This window comes from Salvelinus namaycush, chromosome 8 (genome assembly GCF_016432855.1).
Source record: "Salvelinus namaycush isolate Seneca chromosome 8, SaNama_1.0, whole genome shotgun sequence".
Lineage (NCBI taxonomy): Eukaryota > Metazoa > Chordata > Actinopteri > Salmoniformes > Salmonidae > Salvelinus > Salvelinus namaycush.
Genome location: NC_052314.1, coordinates 53,140,794 through 53,159,923, shown reverse-complemented (window position 1 = coordinate 53,159,923; position 19,130 = coordinate 53,140,794). Strand labels below are relative to the sequence as shown.

Genomic DNA, 19,130 nt, shown 5'->3' with positions numbered 1-19,130 from the left:
GTTACCTGCCGGCCCTTGTCCTAGCTCAGTTTGATTTGAAATATAGAGACACAATCATGTCAACATAAAATCCATCATGGTTTATGTTGTCATAAATAAACTAAGTGTGAGATGAGTTATAACACAGATCAGATGAGATACTGTTTCTGCACTTTTGGCATGTGTCACGCCCTGGCCTTAGTATTCTTTGTTTTCTTTATTATTTTAGTTAGGTCAGGGTGTGACATGGGGAATGTTTGTGTTCTATCGGTTTTGGGTGGTTATATGGTAAAGGGGGTGTTGGGTGTAGTGTATGGGTTTGTGTTGAGTGTATGTGTCTAGCTGTGTCTATGTTGGGTGTAGTTGTCTAGGAGAGTCTATGGTTGCCTGAATGGGTTCTCAATTAGAGACAGCTGATTTCTGTTGTCTCTGATTGGGAGCCATATTTAAGGTAGCCATAGGCTTTCGTTTGATGTGGGTAATTGTCTATGTTATACGTTTGTAGCGTGTGTGTGTGCGCACTACGTTTTATTAGCTTCACGGTCGTTTATTGTTTTGGTTAGTTCGTAAGTGTTTTTGTTTCGTTTTGCCTTCTTCTAAAATAAAAGAAGATGGCTTATTTTCCAAATGCTGCGTTTTGGTCCGTCAATCCTCCACACGATCGTGACAGCATGACACATTTTAGAGAGTAAAGAAATGTTTTCCCCCTTACTTAATACCTTCCAGATTAATTTCTATTACAGCTGCTATCTCTTCAGTAGTTGGTATCTGTTCTTTGCTTTCTGCCCCTAGCAGAGCGCATTTAGGTCATTATCCTGCAATTCAATAATCGTAAATATTTAATTTATACAAAACTAGGCTACTAAATGATTATCAACGTTATAAAATTATATCATCATGATAGTGAACAACCTGCAATAGTTTTAATTTGCTCTGTTGAATGGAGAAGGTTAAAATTATTATAAAAAGGTAAATTGTGGAACAAGTAGAGTCAAATCCTATTGAGATATGTGTATATCATGCTTCGTGTCAATGGAAAGGTTCTCAAAAATAAGTTGCGTGTATCTTATGATAGCCTTCACCCAGAGATCAAAATGAAACAATTACCTGCCAGCCTCTGTCCCAGCTCAGTTTGATCTGAAATATAGAGACACAATTGTCAAAATAAAATAAACTCATTGTTTATGTTATGTCATAACTCATATTTCATTCTCAGTTTATTTATCAGATGAAATACACTACCTGAATGGTTTCTGGACTTTCGGGATGAAGACCACATGGACCCTAAAATATAAACAAATATTATTGTTTAAATATGTTATGGACAAAATCTTTTGACACATTTCTCTTTAGGGTCATTATTACTGTTATATCTTGCTCTTAAATTTAAATCTCAAATAGTAATATGACTGAAATCCAGATACCTCTTCGCTTCCACAGGATGACAGAGCACAGAGCACAGATGATGACCAGAGACAGGACCAACAGGAGCAGAGTCACAATGAAGGCCTTTTTGTAAACTCCTGCACACAGAGACTCAACATGGATCAAATGCCTCTAAAGCTCTCAAGACATGATATTATCAGAACATCATCACAGTGAAATGAATTACCAAATTAACTGTAGACACCACTTCAACATGTTCATCCTCCTCTTCTAAACTAGTGTCTGTGGGATGGGGAGAGAGGGATCTGATCATGGGTAGGATGTTTGTGTAGGAGACTAACTCACCAGGTACAGCTGTAGGAGCTGTGTATATATGTGGCAGAATTCTGCCCTCTCTCTTCGCCTCCTCAGACAGAGAGACTGTACAGGCGAGCCAATCGGAGTATGAGGGAGCATACAGCAGCCAACTACTGACACTCACCAAGCCCTGGGGATCTGACACATAGAGGGAGAGGGGTGAGGATACACATGTTTATAGACACACAACTCAAACCTATACAGTATAGCTGTGTAGTGATTCTAGAAGTAATTACCAGAGGTGTTGAGTACTTCTTGTTTATTTCTGATCTCTGTCCCCTCTTTGTTTTTCCATGAAAGTTTAGGTTGTGGTGACCATCCCTCTGATAAACAGGTAACGTTCACCTGACCTCCTCCTCCTACAGCTACAGAGAGAACTGGGATACCACCTAATACTAGTGAAAATATAAAGTGTGAGTGTGAGGTCATGTTACAACCATGAAAAGATTGGACAAGGCATAAGTTCTGTGAACCTGTCCCCAGCCACTTACCATTTACTGTGAGGAATACACTGGCCTTATCGAACCATTGTTCGCTGCTGACACGGCACACATACTCCCCCCTGTCTTCCAGTGTGACCCTCTCCAGTGTCAGGGACACGTTCCCTCTCTCCAGCCCCCCAGTTAGAGACACCCTTCCCCTGTACCGAGGGTCCACAGGGGTCTCCTGGATCTTGTGGTCCTTGTACAACAAGGCAGGGCTGTAGGAGTTATCGGGCCGGTACCAGCGCACCTCCAATGGCTCCGCATTGAAGAGAGGTGAGATTTCACAAGGTAGAGAGACAGTGGAGCCTGACCATGCCATGATTGGAGCATCAGGGACTGACACTGAAAAGTCATCTAGAGCTAGAGTAGAGAGATACAGATGGAACATTGAGGAGAGATTCTCAGACTGTTTATTCCAGGAAGTGGAATATATTGTAATTAAATTAGTATACAAATTCTTACCAGGTTTTTGAGTTGTGATGGGAGCAGTGAGGACAGCCAGCATCACCACCATCAGACACAACCCTGTGGTAAAGATAGAGGACATGACTGTGACATCATTATCACAAGAGAATCCATAGTAAGCTGTGTGATGAATATGTACTGCCTGTCACTTATAAAACACAGTAAGTACATAAATAAGTTAGTAAATAAGTAAGTAAGTAAGTAGCTAGGTATGTAAATAAGTAAGTAAACAAGTAAATACATAAGTATAATTGTGTTAGCAATACACTTTAAACTATTTAATCATTAGCCACATACTGTACATATGCAGGGTCCTGCTGTAAAGAGGAATCGTGCTGTTCATCTCCAATTTGTCCTATTGGATCAGCCTCCTGTCCATCATGTTTATCCAGCCAATATGAAGTAAAAGGAGACCAATATAAATAGAGCCCCTGTGTCACGACTCCCACCGAAGGTGGCTCCTCTTCCTGTTCGGGCAGCACTCGGCGGTCGTTGTCACCGGTCTACTAGCTGCCACTTTTCCCTTTTCTGTTGTTTTTGTCTTATTGGTTACACCTGTTTCTTGTTTAGGTTTTAGTTGTCTATTTAAGCCGGTATGCCCGCCTGCTCTTTGTGCGGGCTTATTTTTCCTCTGTTCATGTTTGTGCGATTTCCTTTATTTTTTCCTCCGGACCGGTTGGGTCCTGGTTTTGGGCCTGTCTTGTTATTTGCACCTGGTGTTTTTGGCGTGACGCATAGATTGCATGACACCCTGTGAGGCTAAACTTTGGACCTTTAGACATTTGACCAGTTTCATTATGGGCAATTCCATGGTAAAATAATTGTCCTGTGTTTTTGTAAAATGTTCAGTGGAAATTTTTAAAATAAGTCCTTGTGCATAGATGTGTGAGGTTTGCAATCAATGTTTTTGTTTGACATACATTTTAAAGGGAAAACTCTGAGTAATTCTGTTTTTTGTGGAATTGCCCTTATATTACTGCTATCTTGCCTGCCAGAAAATGATACATTTAGCAAACAGAGATTTAAAAATCTGGTTGATGGATTCTTTATGAATTATACTAATCATACAGTTTGGAATTATGATCTGGTATGTATAACTGTATTCTAAAATTGATGAAATAATTGTATTCCCTCATCTATCTACACACAATATCCCATAATGACAACGTTAAAACAGGTTTTAAGAAATTTAGTTTCAACAGAAATAACTTATGTTCACAGGTATTCGAAACCTTTGCTATAAGACTTGAAATTGAGCTCAGGTGCATCTTGTTTCCATTGATCATCCTTGAGATGTTTCTACAACTTGATTGGAGTCCAACTGTGGTAGATTAAATTGATTGGACATGATTTGGAAAGGCACACAGCTGTCTATATAAGGTCCCACAGTTGACAGTGCATGTCAGAGCAAATGCCAAGCCATGAGGTTAACGGATTTGGCCGTAGAGCTCCGAGACAGAATTGTTTCGAGGCACAGATCTGGGGAAGGGCACCAAAACATTTCTGAAGCATTGATGGTCCCCAAGAACACAGTAGCCTCTATCATTCCTAAATGGAAGAAGTTTAGAACTACCAAGACTCCTCCTAGAGCTGGCTGGCTGGCCAAACTGAGCAATCAAGGGAGAAGGTTCTTGGTCAAGGAGGTGACCAAGAACCCAATGCTCACTCTGACAGAGCTCTAGAGTTCTTCTTTGGAGATGGGAGAACCTTCCAGAAGGACAACCATCTCTGCAGCACTCCACCAATTGGGTCTTTATGGTAGAGTGACCAGACAGAAGCCACTCCTCTGTAAAAGGCACATGACAGCCCGCTTGGAGTTTGCCTAAAGGCACATAAAGGACTCTCAGACCATGAGAAACAAGATTCTGATGAAACCAAGATTGAACTCTTTGGCCTGAATGCCAATAGTCACGTCAGGAGGAAAAGCATGGTGGTGGCAGCATCATGCTGTGAGGATGTTTTTCAGCGGCAGGGACTGGGAGACTAGTCAGGATCAAGGGAAAGAGTAAAGAATAGATGAAAACCTGCTCCAGGGCGCTCAGGACCTGACTGAGGCAACGGTTCACCTTCCAACAGGACAACGACCCTAAGCACACAGCCGAGACAACGCAGGAGTGGCTTCAGGACAAGTCTCTGAATGTCCTTGAGTGGCCCAGCCAGAGCCCAGACATAAACCCAATTGAACATCTCTGGAGAGACCTGAAAATAGCTGTGCAGCGACGTTCCTCATACAACCTGACAGAACTTGAGATGATCTGCAGAGAAGATTGTGAGAAACTCCCCAAATACAGGTATGCCAAGCTTGTAGCATCATACCCAAGAAGACTCAAGTCTGTAATCGCTGCCAAAGGTGCTTCAACAAAGTACTGAGTAAAGGGTCTGAATACTGAATATTTATGTAAATGTGATATTTCCGTTTTTACCTGTTTTTAGTTTCTCATTATGGGATATTGTGTTTAGATTGATGAGAAAAAATATATATTTAATCAATTTCAGAACAAGGCTGTAACATAACAAAATGTGGAAAAGTCAAGGGGTCTGAATACTCTCTGAATGCACTGTATACCAATCATGCAGTATGGAATTATGATCAATGTTTCCTCTATACTGTGCGCAGAACAAATATCAGCACGCGCAGAGAAGCACAAGATTGAGCTTCACTCAACTTTCTAGAGTTTTCCCCTTTACTTAACACTATCAATGTTTCGCTCTACTGTGGGAATTGTGCTCGAATCAATGCAACGTTAGTCACTTTCGATGTCACATACCGAAACAAAACAAATTATGCAAGAGATTTTCTTGTAGGCAGAGCGCATCGACGTAGGATTCTATTGCATTGACAAGGATGACTCAAGCCCCTACTCTACACAGACTGGTGCGCCATAACCAATCAATCAGAGCTGCAGTAGGCCTATATGCAAATAGCCATTGGGATATACGGAAATGTGCCATTCACTTTGAACTGGACTGTGTTTACAGTATGAGCGGTCATGAGTAAATGTGCTTGTTTTGAGATCAAAGCGAGAGCTGCATGTAGCCATCTGTGCACATTTGTTCATATTATTTTCTAGTTAGTGAGTTATTAGCCCAGTTATACCTCATTTCTAGTCAACAATTGGGGAATGGTACTGCATCGTAGTGCTAGCTGTGCCACTAGAGATCCTGGTTCTAGTCCAGGCTCTGTCGCAGCTGGACGCGACTGGGAGACTCATGAGGCAGCGCACAATTGGCCCAGTGTCGTCCAGGTTAGGGAGGGTTTGGCCAGCAGGGATGTCCTTGGCCAATCGCCCCTCTAGCGACTCCTGTGGCGGGCACGGTCGCCAGGTGTACCGTGTTTCCTCTGACACATTGGTGTGGCTGGCTTCCGGGTTAAGCGGGGATTTTGTCAAGAAGTAGTGCGGCTTCGTTGGGTTGTGTTCGGAGGATGCACGGATCTCAACATTCGCCTTTCCTGAGTCCGTACAGGAGTCGCAGCGATGAGACAAGACTGTAACTACCAATTGGATACCACAAAATTGGGGAGAAAAAAGGTAAACCAATTGAGGAGTGGTTACTTCCTACAAGAGCACAAAATGTCTGCATTTCCAGCCATCTTTGAAAAGCGAGTCAGGTAAGATCCTTTTTTGTCTTCTAAGGGACAGTGTGGTATTTTGAGTGGTCTTGAATAAGCTCAGTAGGGTAGCATAATGTGTCTGATTCTCTGTAATAATGGTATTGCCACGCGGAATGATGCTGTTGAGACGAAGCAGGTACGGGGAGTAAAACATTTAATTTTAAGGGACAGAGACGAGACAGGAACAGCATCAGAAACAAATTCAAAAGACAAGAACAATACAAGGCAGCAGCAGGGAACAGAGGTAGGGAACTGACAATAATAGGGGAAGAAATAAACAGGTAATGAATGAGTCCAGGTGAGTCCAATATCGCTGATGCAAGTGACGAGGGAGGGCAGGTGTGAGTAATGGATGGCAGGACCGTGTGATGCAGGGTAATGCGCCAGCGGAAGGGAAGAGCGGGAGCAGACGTGACAGGTATGGGAATAATAATAATTGGCCAATGTTAAAACTGTACTTAAAGCGGGTACAGCCTTAGTGTTGACAGTAATTTCGAGCCAGAAGTTGCAAAGAATTTTCACAATGTTCAAGTTTGCGCTCAGCAGACCTGAAAGTGGCTCAGTGCTGAAGAAAATTTGAGGGAACATTGGTTATGACTAGATAGTAAACAACAATAATTAAAACATCTCTTTGAACTAAGTGAAAACTGTCAGGAGAGAATTCAGAAATTATCACTTTTTAAAGACTAAAGTAAGGAGAAGTGTGGAGAGAAGGAAGGTATTTGTAATGGAGAGGTGGTAATCAAATAATAAAATGCATTTGTACCTGAGCGCGTGATCCTTCGATTAGTTTCCATTGCACGATCAACATTTACCTTTGGAATCTTCTGATCACCCTATAACCGACTGACATATCAATGTTTGTATACTAAATGTTAAATATCACGTTTACATTCTACCAATCATAACAAAAGACTGAGAATCACTTAATTCTCCCTCTCCTGTAAACTCCTATTTTTCTCAAGGTCAGTACTTTCACTTTCTCTTTTCCATCAAACACCCCTAAGGCGTATTCATTTACTAACTGTTGAGCAACACAGTGCCTTCAGAAAGTATTCGTAATCATCCACCTTGATTTATTCCACATCTTGTTGTGTGACACCCAGAATTCAAAATTGATTTTAAATAGCTTTTTTTCACCTCACCATTTACACACAATACTCCATAATGACTAAAGGAAAACATCTTCTTGGAAACGTTTGCAAATGTATTGAAAATTAAATACAGAAATATCTCATTTACATAAGTATTTATAGCCCTGAGTCTGAGTCAATACCTGTTAGAATGACCGTCAGCAGCGATTACAGCTTTGAGTCTTTCTGGGTGAAGTCTCTAAGAGCTTTGTATTGAATTGAGCCTGAATGGTAAAATATTTGCACATTATTATTAAATAAATTCTTCAAGCTCTGTCAAGTTGGTTATTGATCATTGATAGACAGCCATTTTAAGTATTGCCATAGATTTTCAAGCTGATTTAAGTCAAAACTGTAACGAGCCACTCAGGAATATTCAATGTCATCTTGGTAAGCAACTCCAGTGTACAGTATATTTGGCCTTGTGTTTTAGGTTATTGTCCTGCTGAAAGATGACTTTGTCTCCCAGTGTCTGTTGGAAAGCAGACTGAACCAGGTTTTCCTCTTGGATTTTGTCTGTGCTTAGCTCTATTCCTTTTCTTTTATTCCAAGAAAACTCCCTTGTTCTTGCTGATGACTAGCACATCAATAACATGATGCAGCCATAACCATGATTGAAAATATGAAGAGTGGTACTTAGTGATGCATTGCGTTGGATTTGCCCCAAACATAACTCTTTGTATTCAGGACATAAAGATAATTTCTTTGCCACATGTCTTGCAGTTCTACTTTAGTGCCTTATTGCAAACAGGATGCATATTTCATAATATTTTAATTTTGTACAGGCTTACTTCTTTTCACTCTGTCATTTATTGTGGAGTAACTACAATGTTGTTGATCCATCCTCAGTTATCTCCTATCACAGTCATTAAACAGTGGTGTAAAGTACTGAAGTAAAAAGATATTTAAATGTGTATCTGTACTTTACTGTTTAAATGTTTGACTACTTTTTATTTTACTTCACTACATTCCTAAAGAAAATAATATACATTTAACTCCATACATTTTCCCTGATACCCAAAAGTACTCGTTACAATTTGACAGGAAAATGCTCCAATTCACGCACTTATCATGAGAACATCCCTGGTCATCCCTACTGCCTCTGATCTGGAAGACTCACTAACACAAATGCTTCGTTTGTAAATTAATGTCTGAGTCTTGGAGTGTGCCCCTGGCTGTCCGTAAGTTAAAATAAAACAAGAAATGTGGCGTCTAGTTTGCATAATAAGGAATTTTTTATTATCAATACTTTTACTTTGAAATGTATTTTTAGCAATTCCATTAAAACATTTTAATAAAACCAAATACTTGGACTTTTATTCAAGTAGTATTTTACTTTGTGACCTTAAAACGGGATGGTTGTTGCTAACGTGCACTAATGTGATTAGAATGATGTCTGTAACAGCCAACTTTCCAGGACATAGACATGTCTTATATGGCAGAAAGCTTAAATTCTTGTTAATCTAATTCGTGTCAAATTTACAGTAGCTATTACAGTGATAAATACCATGCTATTGTTTGAAGAGCGTGCACAACAACAAAACACTTTCACGGCAGCTAATTTGATACATTCACCTCTGAAGGTAAAAATTGTACATTCAGTAATCTTGCTCTGATTTGTCATCCTGAGGGTCCCAGAGAAAAAATTTAGCATAGTTTTGTTTGATAAAATCTATTGTTATATTCTAATGTAGGAACTGGTTTCTACAGTTTGAACCCCTGCTGTCTCTCCTGTAAACTCCCTCTCTTTGTCTGACTGTCTGGACTTTCACTATCTCCTCTCCATCAAACCACACACCCAAGGCTTACTCATTTACTAAATGTTGATGAAAAGCAGACGTCAGTCTCCTATGTCAGTTGATGCACAATTGTATGGGTATGTCAGTCTTTGTCATTAGTGGCATCCTGGTCCAGTCTGTTCAATGCACTGAATAGACCACTGAGAGGAGGTGTTGCACAGGAGTTTTTCAAATGACAATAATTCAATATCAAGTTAGTTCATCTCAATACACAAGACAGAAATCAACAGTGTTGTTGGTATTCAATACTTGTATTACAGATTTACATCAATGATGTTGCTAAAGGTAGTAAATATACATTTAAAGTGTAATGTATCTATGCGGTTGAATTCCCTGTTAGTGTCTCAGTGTTACAATGGTATTTCATTTAATATGCATTTCCACCTTTGTCATCCAGAGTCATTGAACTGTTAAGGGACATTTGTCACGTAACCCAGGGCTGAATACAGCGAAGAATGTGTTAGATGACACAACGTTAAACAAACTGTAAAGATGTACCTTTGATTCAGCATCAGAAAAGGAAAGCATCTGCCTGTCACAATCTAAGAACACTCCCAGTGTTGTAAAAATTGCTTTTCCAGATTCTTGTAGGCTTAGAAATATTAAAGGGCTTTCATTTCCCAATTCTGGTATTTGAGGGTCATCAGGGACATAATAACCTTTTCCTTTTTCATACGTAAACACCCAGAAACCATTATCAGGGGTTAAGGGCATAACAGCACTTGTCAGAGTGGCTATGTCTGTGGCTACACCAACATACCATGACTGTTTCTCTTTGTTAAAAATGGAATCTTCCCTCACCTTCATTTCCCAGTTTAACTGTTTGGAACTGAATCTGTCCTCATCTAAAGACATTAAAAGCAGTGGAAAAATCAGTTAGTTTTGAATCCCGACAAAAAATCTTTCTACCTGCATACACATCTAGGTTAGGGTGAGCAGACGTTGGGTCCAGAGTGATGTCCACTAAAAAAAGAGAACAAGATTTGGTTCATTCACTCACATGGTTTTCTGATATGGATGTTACTTGAAGGTACAGCCATGTAATGATACTGTGTTAGTTCTTTGTTCATGTGTCTTACCTTTGAATCTCTTCACTTCGCCCCATTCTGCAAAGGAACAAATCAAATCAGAGAAACATTTAACCAGTAATCTTATCAACAGAAATAGATATTGGGTTGTACCACCTTTTCTTTTTATGGGTGTTCTTCAATAAATGCTAATAACCCTGAATGACTGTGCATGTGGGGTGAATAAGATCTAAAAACCTAGATAAAATGACATTAATAATGAAAAGGTATGTCAATATAAATGTACCTTATGGGACACATTTCTTCTGTGTAGTAGTTTCCTTGGCAGTTTGCATACCACATTCTGCATGAGTAAAACATGTGATTATTGACATATTATGTATTAATAATAAACTATAAATCAACCATATTGATCTATCTATATGTTCAATGCATGATAAATTACTCATTGAGTTAAAGATAGAATCTGTCACGAATCCCGCCGAAGATGGTGCCTCTTCCTGTTCGGGCGGCACTCGGCGGTCGTCGTCACCGGCCTACTAGCTGCCATCGATTCCCTTCTTTTTGTTTCTGTTAGTTTGGGCTGATTGGGTGCACCTGTTTTGAGTTTAGTTTTGTGGGTAGGCTATTTAAGGGCAGTAGACCCGCTGGCTTTTGTGCAGGCTTGTTCTCTGTTATTTGGTGTTGGATTTCATGTGGATTCTATATTTTCCGGACAGTTTAGTCCTGTGTGTTTGGACTGGTATTTTCATGCGCCCGTGTGTTTGGGCATGATCGTTTTCCCTGTCGACAGGAAATAAAATCCACGTTCTGAAATACCTGCTCTCTGCGCTTGACTCCTCCACCCAGTACTCCTAGCAGCTCTGACAGAAGCCCGCACCCGACAATGGAGTCAGCAGAAGCAGCGACCACCCCTCTCCCAACAATGGAGGAGCGCGTCCATCATCATACAGCTGTCCTCCATCGAATCGGGTCAGCGATGGACCAGATGATGGAGAGGATGGAGCGATGGGAGAGGAGTGGTCTCCCGACGCCCCCCTTCAGCTCCCCTGCAGACGACACAACCCACTCCTCCCGTGTCATCGGCTGGGACCAGCACATTGCGTCTCACCCCCCCGAGGGAGTACGATGGAGCAGCGGCTGGATGCCAGGGATTTCTGCACCAGCTTGAGCTCTACCTGGCTACCGTGCGTCCGACTCCCTCGGGTGAGGAGAGTGTAAGCCTCCTTGTCTCCTGTTTGTCGGGTAGGGCCCTGGACTGGGCCAACGCAGTCTGGAACAGCCCAGACTCGGCTCGGGACGACTACCCGGAGTTCACCCGCCGGTTTCGAGCGGTGTTCGACCACCCACCGTAGGGCCGAGCGGCGGGTGAGTGTCTGTTCCACCTCAGACAGGAGACGAGCAGAGCCCAGGATTTCGCTTTAGAGTTCCGGACCTTGGCTGCTGGTGCGGGGTGGAATGACAGGGCCTTAATAGACCATTACCGTTGGAGCCTCAGGGAGGACGTCCGCCGGGAGCTAGCTTGTCGGGACACCACACTCTCCCTCGATGAACTGATAGACATGTCGATCCGACTAGATAACCTGCTAGCTGCCCGCGGGCGTTCAGAGGGGGTCCTGTCAATTCCACCTCCCAGCCCTCCCGCTCCAACTCCGATGGAGTTGGGAGGAGCTGCATCTAGGGGGACCGGAGGAGGTGGCTCCTCTTGCACCTACTGTGGCCGGAGAGGACACACTTCGGACCGGTGCTGGAGGAGTCCATCTGGGAGTCGAGATGGCAGGCGGAATACTCCTCGGCCACCCCAGGTGAGTAGGCACAAGACTCACCCAGAGCTCCCTGTTGGTCACATGTTTTTGGTTATTTTTTTCCCTGTGTTTTTCCCCTCTCTTCAGCATAAGGCGCTAGTCGACTCAGGCGCAGCTGGGAGTTTTATGGATCGCGGACTCGCCCGTAAGTTGGGTATTCCGCTGGTGCAGATAGACCCACCTTTCCCCGTGCACTCCTTAGATAGCCGACCGTTAGGGTCAGGGCTGGTCAGGGAGGCCACGATTCCGCTGGACATGGTAACACAGGGGGATCATAGGGAGCAGATCAGTTTCTACCTTATTGATTCACCTGGGTTTCCAGTGGTGCTGGGGGTTCCCTGGCTAGCCATTCACAATCCCCTCATTTCCTGGAGACAGGGAGCTCTTCAGGGGTGGTCAGATGAGTGTTCAGGTAGGTGTGTGGGAGTTTCCATCGGTGCCACGTCGGTGGAGAGTCCAGACCAGGTTTCCACTGTGCACATTCCCCCAGAATATGCCGATTTGGCTATCGCTTTTAGTAAGAAAAAAGCGACCAAATTACCACCTCATCGACGGTGGGATTGCGTGATAAACCTCCAGGAGAACGCTGCACTTCCCAGGAGTCACGTGTACCCATTGTCACAGGAGGAGACGTTGGCTATGGAGACATATGTCACAGAAGCTCTGAGACAAGGGTTCATTCTGCCCTCCATGTCACCCGCCTCCTCGAGTTTCTTTTTTGTGAGAAAAAAGGAGGGAGGACTGCGTCCGTGCATTGATTATCGAGGTCTAAATTCAATCACAGTGGGATTTAGTTATCCGCTACCTCTCATCGCTACGGCGATGGAATCATTCCACGGAGCGCGTTTTTTCACAAAACTGGACCTCAGGAGCGCGTATAATCTGGTGCGTATTCGGGGAGGAGACGAGTGGAAAACAGCGTTTTGTACCACATCAGGCCACTATGAGTACCTCGTCATGCTGTATGGGTTGAAGAATGCTCCAGCCGTCTTCCAATCCTTTGTAGATGAGATTCTCAGGGACTTGCAGGGGCAGGGTGTGGTAGTATATATTGATGACATCTAGATCTATTCTGCCACACGCGCCGCGCATGTCTCCCTGGTGCGCAGGGTCCTTGGGCGACTGCTGGAGCATGACCTATACGTCAAGGCTGAGAAATGTGTGTTCTCCAAACCAGCCGTTTCCTTCCTGAAATAACATTTCCACCTCGGGGGTGGTGATGGAGTGTGACCGCGTCAGACGAAGAGGAGGAAATCTGCCGTTACAGGCACACTACTGTCTATATGAGGTTCCACAGTTGACAGTGCATGTCTGAGCAAAAACCAAGCCATGAGGTCAAAGGAATTGTCCATAGAGCTCCTAGACAGGATTGTTTCAAGGCACAGATCTGGGGAAGGGTCCCCAAGAACACAGTGGCCTCCATCATTCTTAAATGGAAGAAGTTTGGAACCACCAAGACTCTTCCTGGAGCTGGCCAGCCAGCCAAACTGAGCAATCGGGGGATAAGGCTTTGGTGAGGGAGGTGACCGAGATCCCGATGGTCCCTCTGACAGAGCTCCAGAGTTCCTCTGTGGAGATGGGAGAACCTTCCAAAAGGACAACCATCTCTGCAGCACTCCACCAATCAGGCCTTTATGGTAGAGTGGCCAGACGGAAGCCACACCTCAGTAAAAGGCACATAACAGCCTGCTTGGAGTTTGCCAAAAGACTTTCAGACCATGAGAAATAGATTCTCTGGTCTGATGAAACCCACTATTAGGCCTGAATGACAAGTGTAAAGTCTGGAGGAAACCTTGCACCATCCCAACGGTGAAGCATTGAGGTTGCAGCATCATGCTGTGTGGATGTTTTTCATCTTTCGAGGGAAAGATGAACGGAGTATGTTTAGTTGTGCCCCGGGGCCTCCCACTCTCTTTCTATTTTGGTTAGGGCCAGTTTGCCCTGTTCTGTGAAGGGAGGAGTACACAGCGTTGTTCGAGATCTTCAGTTTATTGGCAATTTCTCGCATGGAATAGCCTTCATTTCTCTGAAATTAAGAATAGACTGACGAGTTTCAGAAGAAAGTGCTTTGTTTCTGGCAATTTTGAGCCTGTAATCATCGAACCCACAAATGCTGATGCTCCAGATACTAAACTAGTCTAAAGATGGCCAGTTTTATTGCTTCTTTAATCAGGACAACAGTCTTCAGCTGTGCTAACATAATTGCAAAAGGGTTTTCTAATGATCAATTAGCCTTTTAAAATTATAAACTTGGATTAGCTAACACAACGTGCCATTGGAACACAGGAGTGATGGTTGCTAATAATGGGCCTCTATGCCTATGTAGATATTCCATTAAAAATCATCTGTTTCCAGCTACAATAGTAATTTACAACATTAACAATATCTACACTGTATTTCTGATCAATTTGATGTTTTTTAAATGGACCAAAAAATAGCTTTTCTTTCAAAAACAAGGACATTTCTATCATACTGAAACAAGGTGATGGCGGTGGATGAATGGCACGACAATGCGCCTCAGGATCTTGTCCCAGTTCTTCCATGGCCTACATACTCACCAGACATGTCACCCATTGAGCCTGTTTGGGATGCTCTGGATCGGCGACAGCGTGTTCCAGTTCCCGCCAATATCCAGCAACTTCGCACTGCCATTGTGCAATTGAAAAGGAGTGGGACAACATTCCACAGGCCACAATCAACAGCTGGATCAACTCTATGCGAAGGAGATGTGTCGCACTGCATGAGGCAAATGGTGGTCACACTAGATACTGACAGGTTTTCTGATCCACGCCCCTACCTTTTTTAAAGTATCTGACTAACAGATGCATATCTGTATTCCAGTCATGTGAAATCCATAGATTAGGGCTTAATGAATGTATTTCAATTGACTGATTTCCTTATATGAACTGTAACTAAGTAAAATCTTTTAAATTGTTCAGTACAACACAACAGTGAAACTTTATCAACAGATTACAGTCATTTATTAATTGGAACAACATTAACAGAACTGAAGAATGCAAAGGATATTGCTAACATGATCTACAGTAGTTTCACAGAATACATTCATAATCTAGCTACAGGTAGAAAAAAAGTCAAAGATTTTTGGTTGATTTTATAAAACTCGCCAGCTTGTAGCCCTAAAACATTTGTATGAGTACGTTTTGGTTCGTTCGGCCATTCTTAGGGGGAAAGAATACGGTTTTGGGATAAACGCAGAAAATAACGTCTGAACATTAGGAATTAAGCCTTTGTGTTTTTTCTGATTGCATAAATGCTTTAAAAAATCGAAGTGACGTTAGCTGATGAAGTTTAGCTCTTAAGCCTGTGTTTACCACAGACCTTAGTTTCAACGTTTATCCAAATACCCTACCAAAAATCCATTCATTTTCCAGTAGGGTTTGTTCAACGAACCATGGCGGAGTTATTTCCTACAAAAAGACGCCATTACTAGTGTTCTATTTTTCTTGTGGCGTCTGAAAACATTTGGGGAAAAAGATACACACATTTACAATCACTGAATAACACAAAATGTGTATAATGCATGATTCATTTGACATGAATTTCACCTGCATCTCAGACCCTTTTGACACTATCGTGCTGACCCACCCTATACTGTGCTCGCTCTAATATTCTATTTTCACATTGTCCTTTCCGGCACGGCTACAGCAACTACAGTGGATGCTTAACCAGACCAGCTCAGTACATTCGACTTGGCTCACTGGTGTGAAAGGGGTTTTGGTATGCATTCAAATCATTCTTATTGTGTATTTGTCACGTTGTCCCGGGCTGAACACAGGAAAGTAGTTTGATGTCTTCACATCAGTAAAAGTGTAAAGAAGTGACTTTGTATCAACATTATAAAAAGACAGAGTGTGTCTGTCACAGTCTAGAAACACTCCCACACTAGCGAGCTCTGCCATAGTTATTGGTGATTGAGGGTCAGTATTGACATGGAAACCATTTTCTTTATCATAAGAAAGAATCCAAAATCCATTCTGTGAAGTTAAAGGAACATTACATCTTCTCTCAACATTTTCTCTGGCCACACCAACATACCATGACAGTTTTTCTGTTGATTTATCCTTCACCTTCACTTCCCAATAGTGTCGTCCTGAACTGAAACTCTCTTTAGAAAATACATGGAGATGCATTCTAACAGAGGGTTCTGTATCTTTTTCTTTAATGTAACAAGCCCGCTTTCCAAAATTGACTCTAATAGCAGGGTGCGCAGCCTTTCCATCCAGAATGATGTTCTCTGGGGGAAATAGAAAGACAAGATTTCTTTCATTCACACAATATGATGGGATGGATTGGTAAGGATTTCAGATAATTTGGACCTACAGGTAACTGCCAAAAATAAGGAAACACTTGAGTAAATTAGGTTTCTGGTGGATCTGTTATGGTGTGGGGTGCTTTTTCCTGGCATGGTTTAGGTCCACTCAACCCCTTAGAGGGCAAGGTAAATTCCAATAACTACACATCCATTCTGAGTGATCACCTTCAACCTATGATGAACCAGTTCTATCCTGGTGGGAGGGGTCTCTTACAGAATGACACTTCCCCCATAGGGCACGAGTGGTCACAATGGTTTGCTGATCATGAAAACAATGTAAACCATATGCCATGGCCATCTCAGTCACCAGATCTCAACTCAATTGAACACTTATGAGTGATTCTGGAGCGGCGCCTGAGACAGCGTTTTCCACCACCATCAACAAGAGAGCTCCAGACACTTGTAGAATCTATGCCAATGAGTATTGAAGCTGTCCTGGCAGCTCGTGGTGGCCCAACGCCCTATTAAGACACTTTGTTGGTTTCCTTTATTTAGGCTGTTACCTGTATATCGTAATAATCTGATGAACATACAATTTTCCTGTCCTACTGTGATTTTTTTTACCTTTGAATCATTTCACCTGGTGCCAATCTGCAATTTAAAAAGTAAATTGTGAGTGTCCTGTATTTCAACGGTTCCAAAAATGTTATAAGTTATAAATGGTTTAATGCACTCCAACATGTCAGCAGACTTAGTTTTATGAACAATGTAAACACTGTAAATTATACAAACTTAGAGGGTAATGCATTTTCCCCCCCAGTATAACTTTACCTTTCAGATTAACTTCTTTACCAGCTGCTCTCTGTTCGGTAGGAGTCTTCACTGTGTTTTCTGCCCCTAACGGAACACATAGTATTGAAATGAATCAGGTTACTACATTATCAAAGTTGTATTATATCATATACAGTATATCATGAGTGAACATTACCTTCTATTAGGTTTTTTGTCTCTGTTGAATGGAAAAGGTGAAAGTTATTGTAAAAAGGTGAATGTGGAACTGGGACAAACAAAACCAAATGTGATTATGACAAATGATCATCAAATAATACAATTAAGAAGGTAATACATTTTTTCTTATTTTACTATACCTTCCTGATTCAATTCTTTTTCGGCTGCTTTCTGTATGGGAGGGGTCAGCGCTGTGTTTTCTGCCCCTAACGGAGCACCTTTAGGTAATATTGAAATTCATAAGGTTACTACATTATCAAATTTATATCGTATACAGTATATCATGAGTGAACCTTACATTCAATTACTTTTTTTTCTCTGTTAAATGGAAAAGGTGAAAGTTATTGTAAAATGGTGAATGTTGAACTGGGACAATCAAATCCAATTATGACAAATGATCATCAAATTATACAATAAAAAAGGTAATATATGTTTTATTTTTTTAAATATACCTTCCAGTTTCAATTCTTTTCCAGCTGCTTTCTGTATGGGAGGGGTCAGCGCTGTGTTTTCTGCCCCTAACGGAGCACCTTTAGGTAATATTGAAATTCATCAGGTTACTACATTATCAAAGTTATATCGTATACAGTATATCATGAGTGAACATTACATTCAATTAGGTTTTTTGTCTCTGTTGATCGGAAAAGGTGAACGTTATTGTAAAAAGGTCAATGTGGAACTGGGACAGTCAGATCCTATTGCGATTATGTCAAAATATCATCAGAATATACCATTCAAAGGGTAATATATTTGTTATCCTATTACTTTACCTTTCAGATTCAATTCTTTTCCATCTGCTCTCTGTTCGGTAGGTCTCGGCACTGTGTTTTCTGCCCCTAACGGAGCACCTTTAGATAATATTGATATTCATGAGGTTACTACATTATCAAAGTTATATCGTATACAGTATATCATGAGTGAACATTACATTCAATTCGTTTTTTTTGTCTCTGTTGAATGGAAAAGGTGAACGTTATTGTAAAAGGTCAATGTGGAACTGGGACAGTAAAATCAATTTACGATGATGTATAATTATCATCATAATATACAAATGAAAGGGTAATATATGTGTTCTCCTATTACTGTGTTTTCTTCCCCTAATGGAGCACATTTAGGTAATATTGAAATGAATCTGGTTACTACATTATCAAAGTTATATCATAGACAGTATATCATGAGTGAACATTACATTCAATTACTTTTTTTTCTCTGTTAAATGGAAAAGGTGAACGTTATTGTAAAAAGGTCAATGTGGAACTGGGACAGTAAAATCAATTTACGATGATGTATAATTATCATCATAATATACAAATAAAAGGGTAATATATGTGTTCTCCTATTAGTGTGTTTTCTTCCCCTAATGGAGCATATTTAGGTAATATTGAAATGAATCTGGTTACTACATTATCAAAGTTATATCATAGACAGTATATCATGAGTGAACATTACATTCAATTAGGGTTTTTTGTCTCTGTTGAATGGAAAAGGTGAAAGTTTTTGTAAAAAGGTGAATGTTGAACTGGGACAAGCAAAACCAAATGTGATTATGACAAATGATCATCAAATAATACAATTAAGAAGGTAATACATGTTTTATTATTTTACTATACCTTCCTGATTCAATTCTTTTTCAGCTGCTTTCTGTATGGTAGGGGTCAGCGCTGTGTTTTCTGCCCCTAACGGAGCACCTTTAGGTAATATTGAAATTCATCAGGTTACTACATTATCAAAGTTATATCGTATACAGTATATCATGAGTGAACATTACATTCAATTAGGTTTTTTGTCTCTGTTGATCG

The 19,130-nt window shown here is 41.4% G+C and overlaps 1 protein-coding gene and 1 long non-coding RNA gene across 37 annotated transcripts in view; both read right to left on the bottom strand.

The window, feature by feature from the left end:
- LOC120052812 overlaps window positions 1–19,130 on the bottom strand; it is a 292,808-nt gene that overhangs the window by 170,870 nt on the left and 102,808 nt on the right. For 26 of the 36 annotated variants that reach the window (XR_005477409.1, XM_038999959.1, XM_038999960.1 and 23 more), the window contains 2 exons: window positions 18,942–19,019; window positions 18,102–18,179 (listed from right to left, as the gene is read on the bottom strand). Coding sequence is in view for 35 of the 36 variants with exons in the window: in XM_038999959.1 (XP_038855887.1) it covers window positions 18,102–18,179; window positions 18,942–19,019 (156 nt within the window). In the remaining variant the exon portion in view is untranslated. Of the gene's footprint in view, window positions 1–15,014; window positions 16,306–16,947; window positions 16,975–17,154; window positions 17,221–17,311; window positions 17,333–17,471; window positions 17,550–17,783; window positions 17,862–18,101; window positions 18,180–18,941; window positions 19,020–19,130 lie in introns of those variants that run through there. The other 10 variants (XM_038999971.1, XM_038999974.1, XM_038999969.1 and 7 more) reach the window with 9 other exon arrangements.
- LOC120052823 lies at window positions 1,233–2,112 on the bottom strand. Its single transcript, XR_005477410.1, has 4 exons — window positions 1,959–2,112; window positions 1,711–1,860; window positions 1,404–1,502; window positions 1,233–1,263 (listed from the first exon to the last, which is right to left on the bottom strand). It is a non-coding gene; the product is annotated as an uncharacterized LOC120052823 (long non-coding RNA).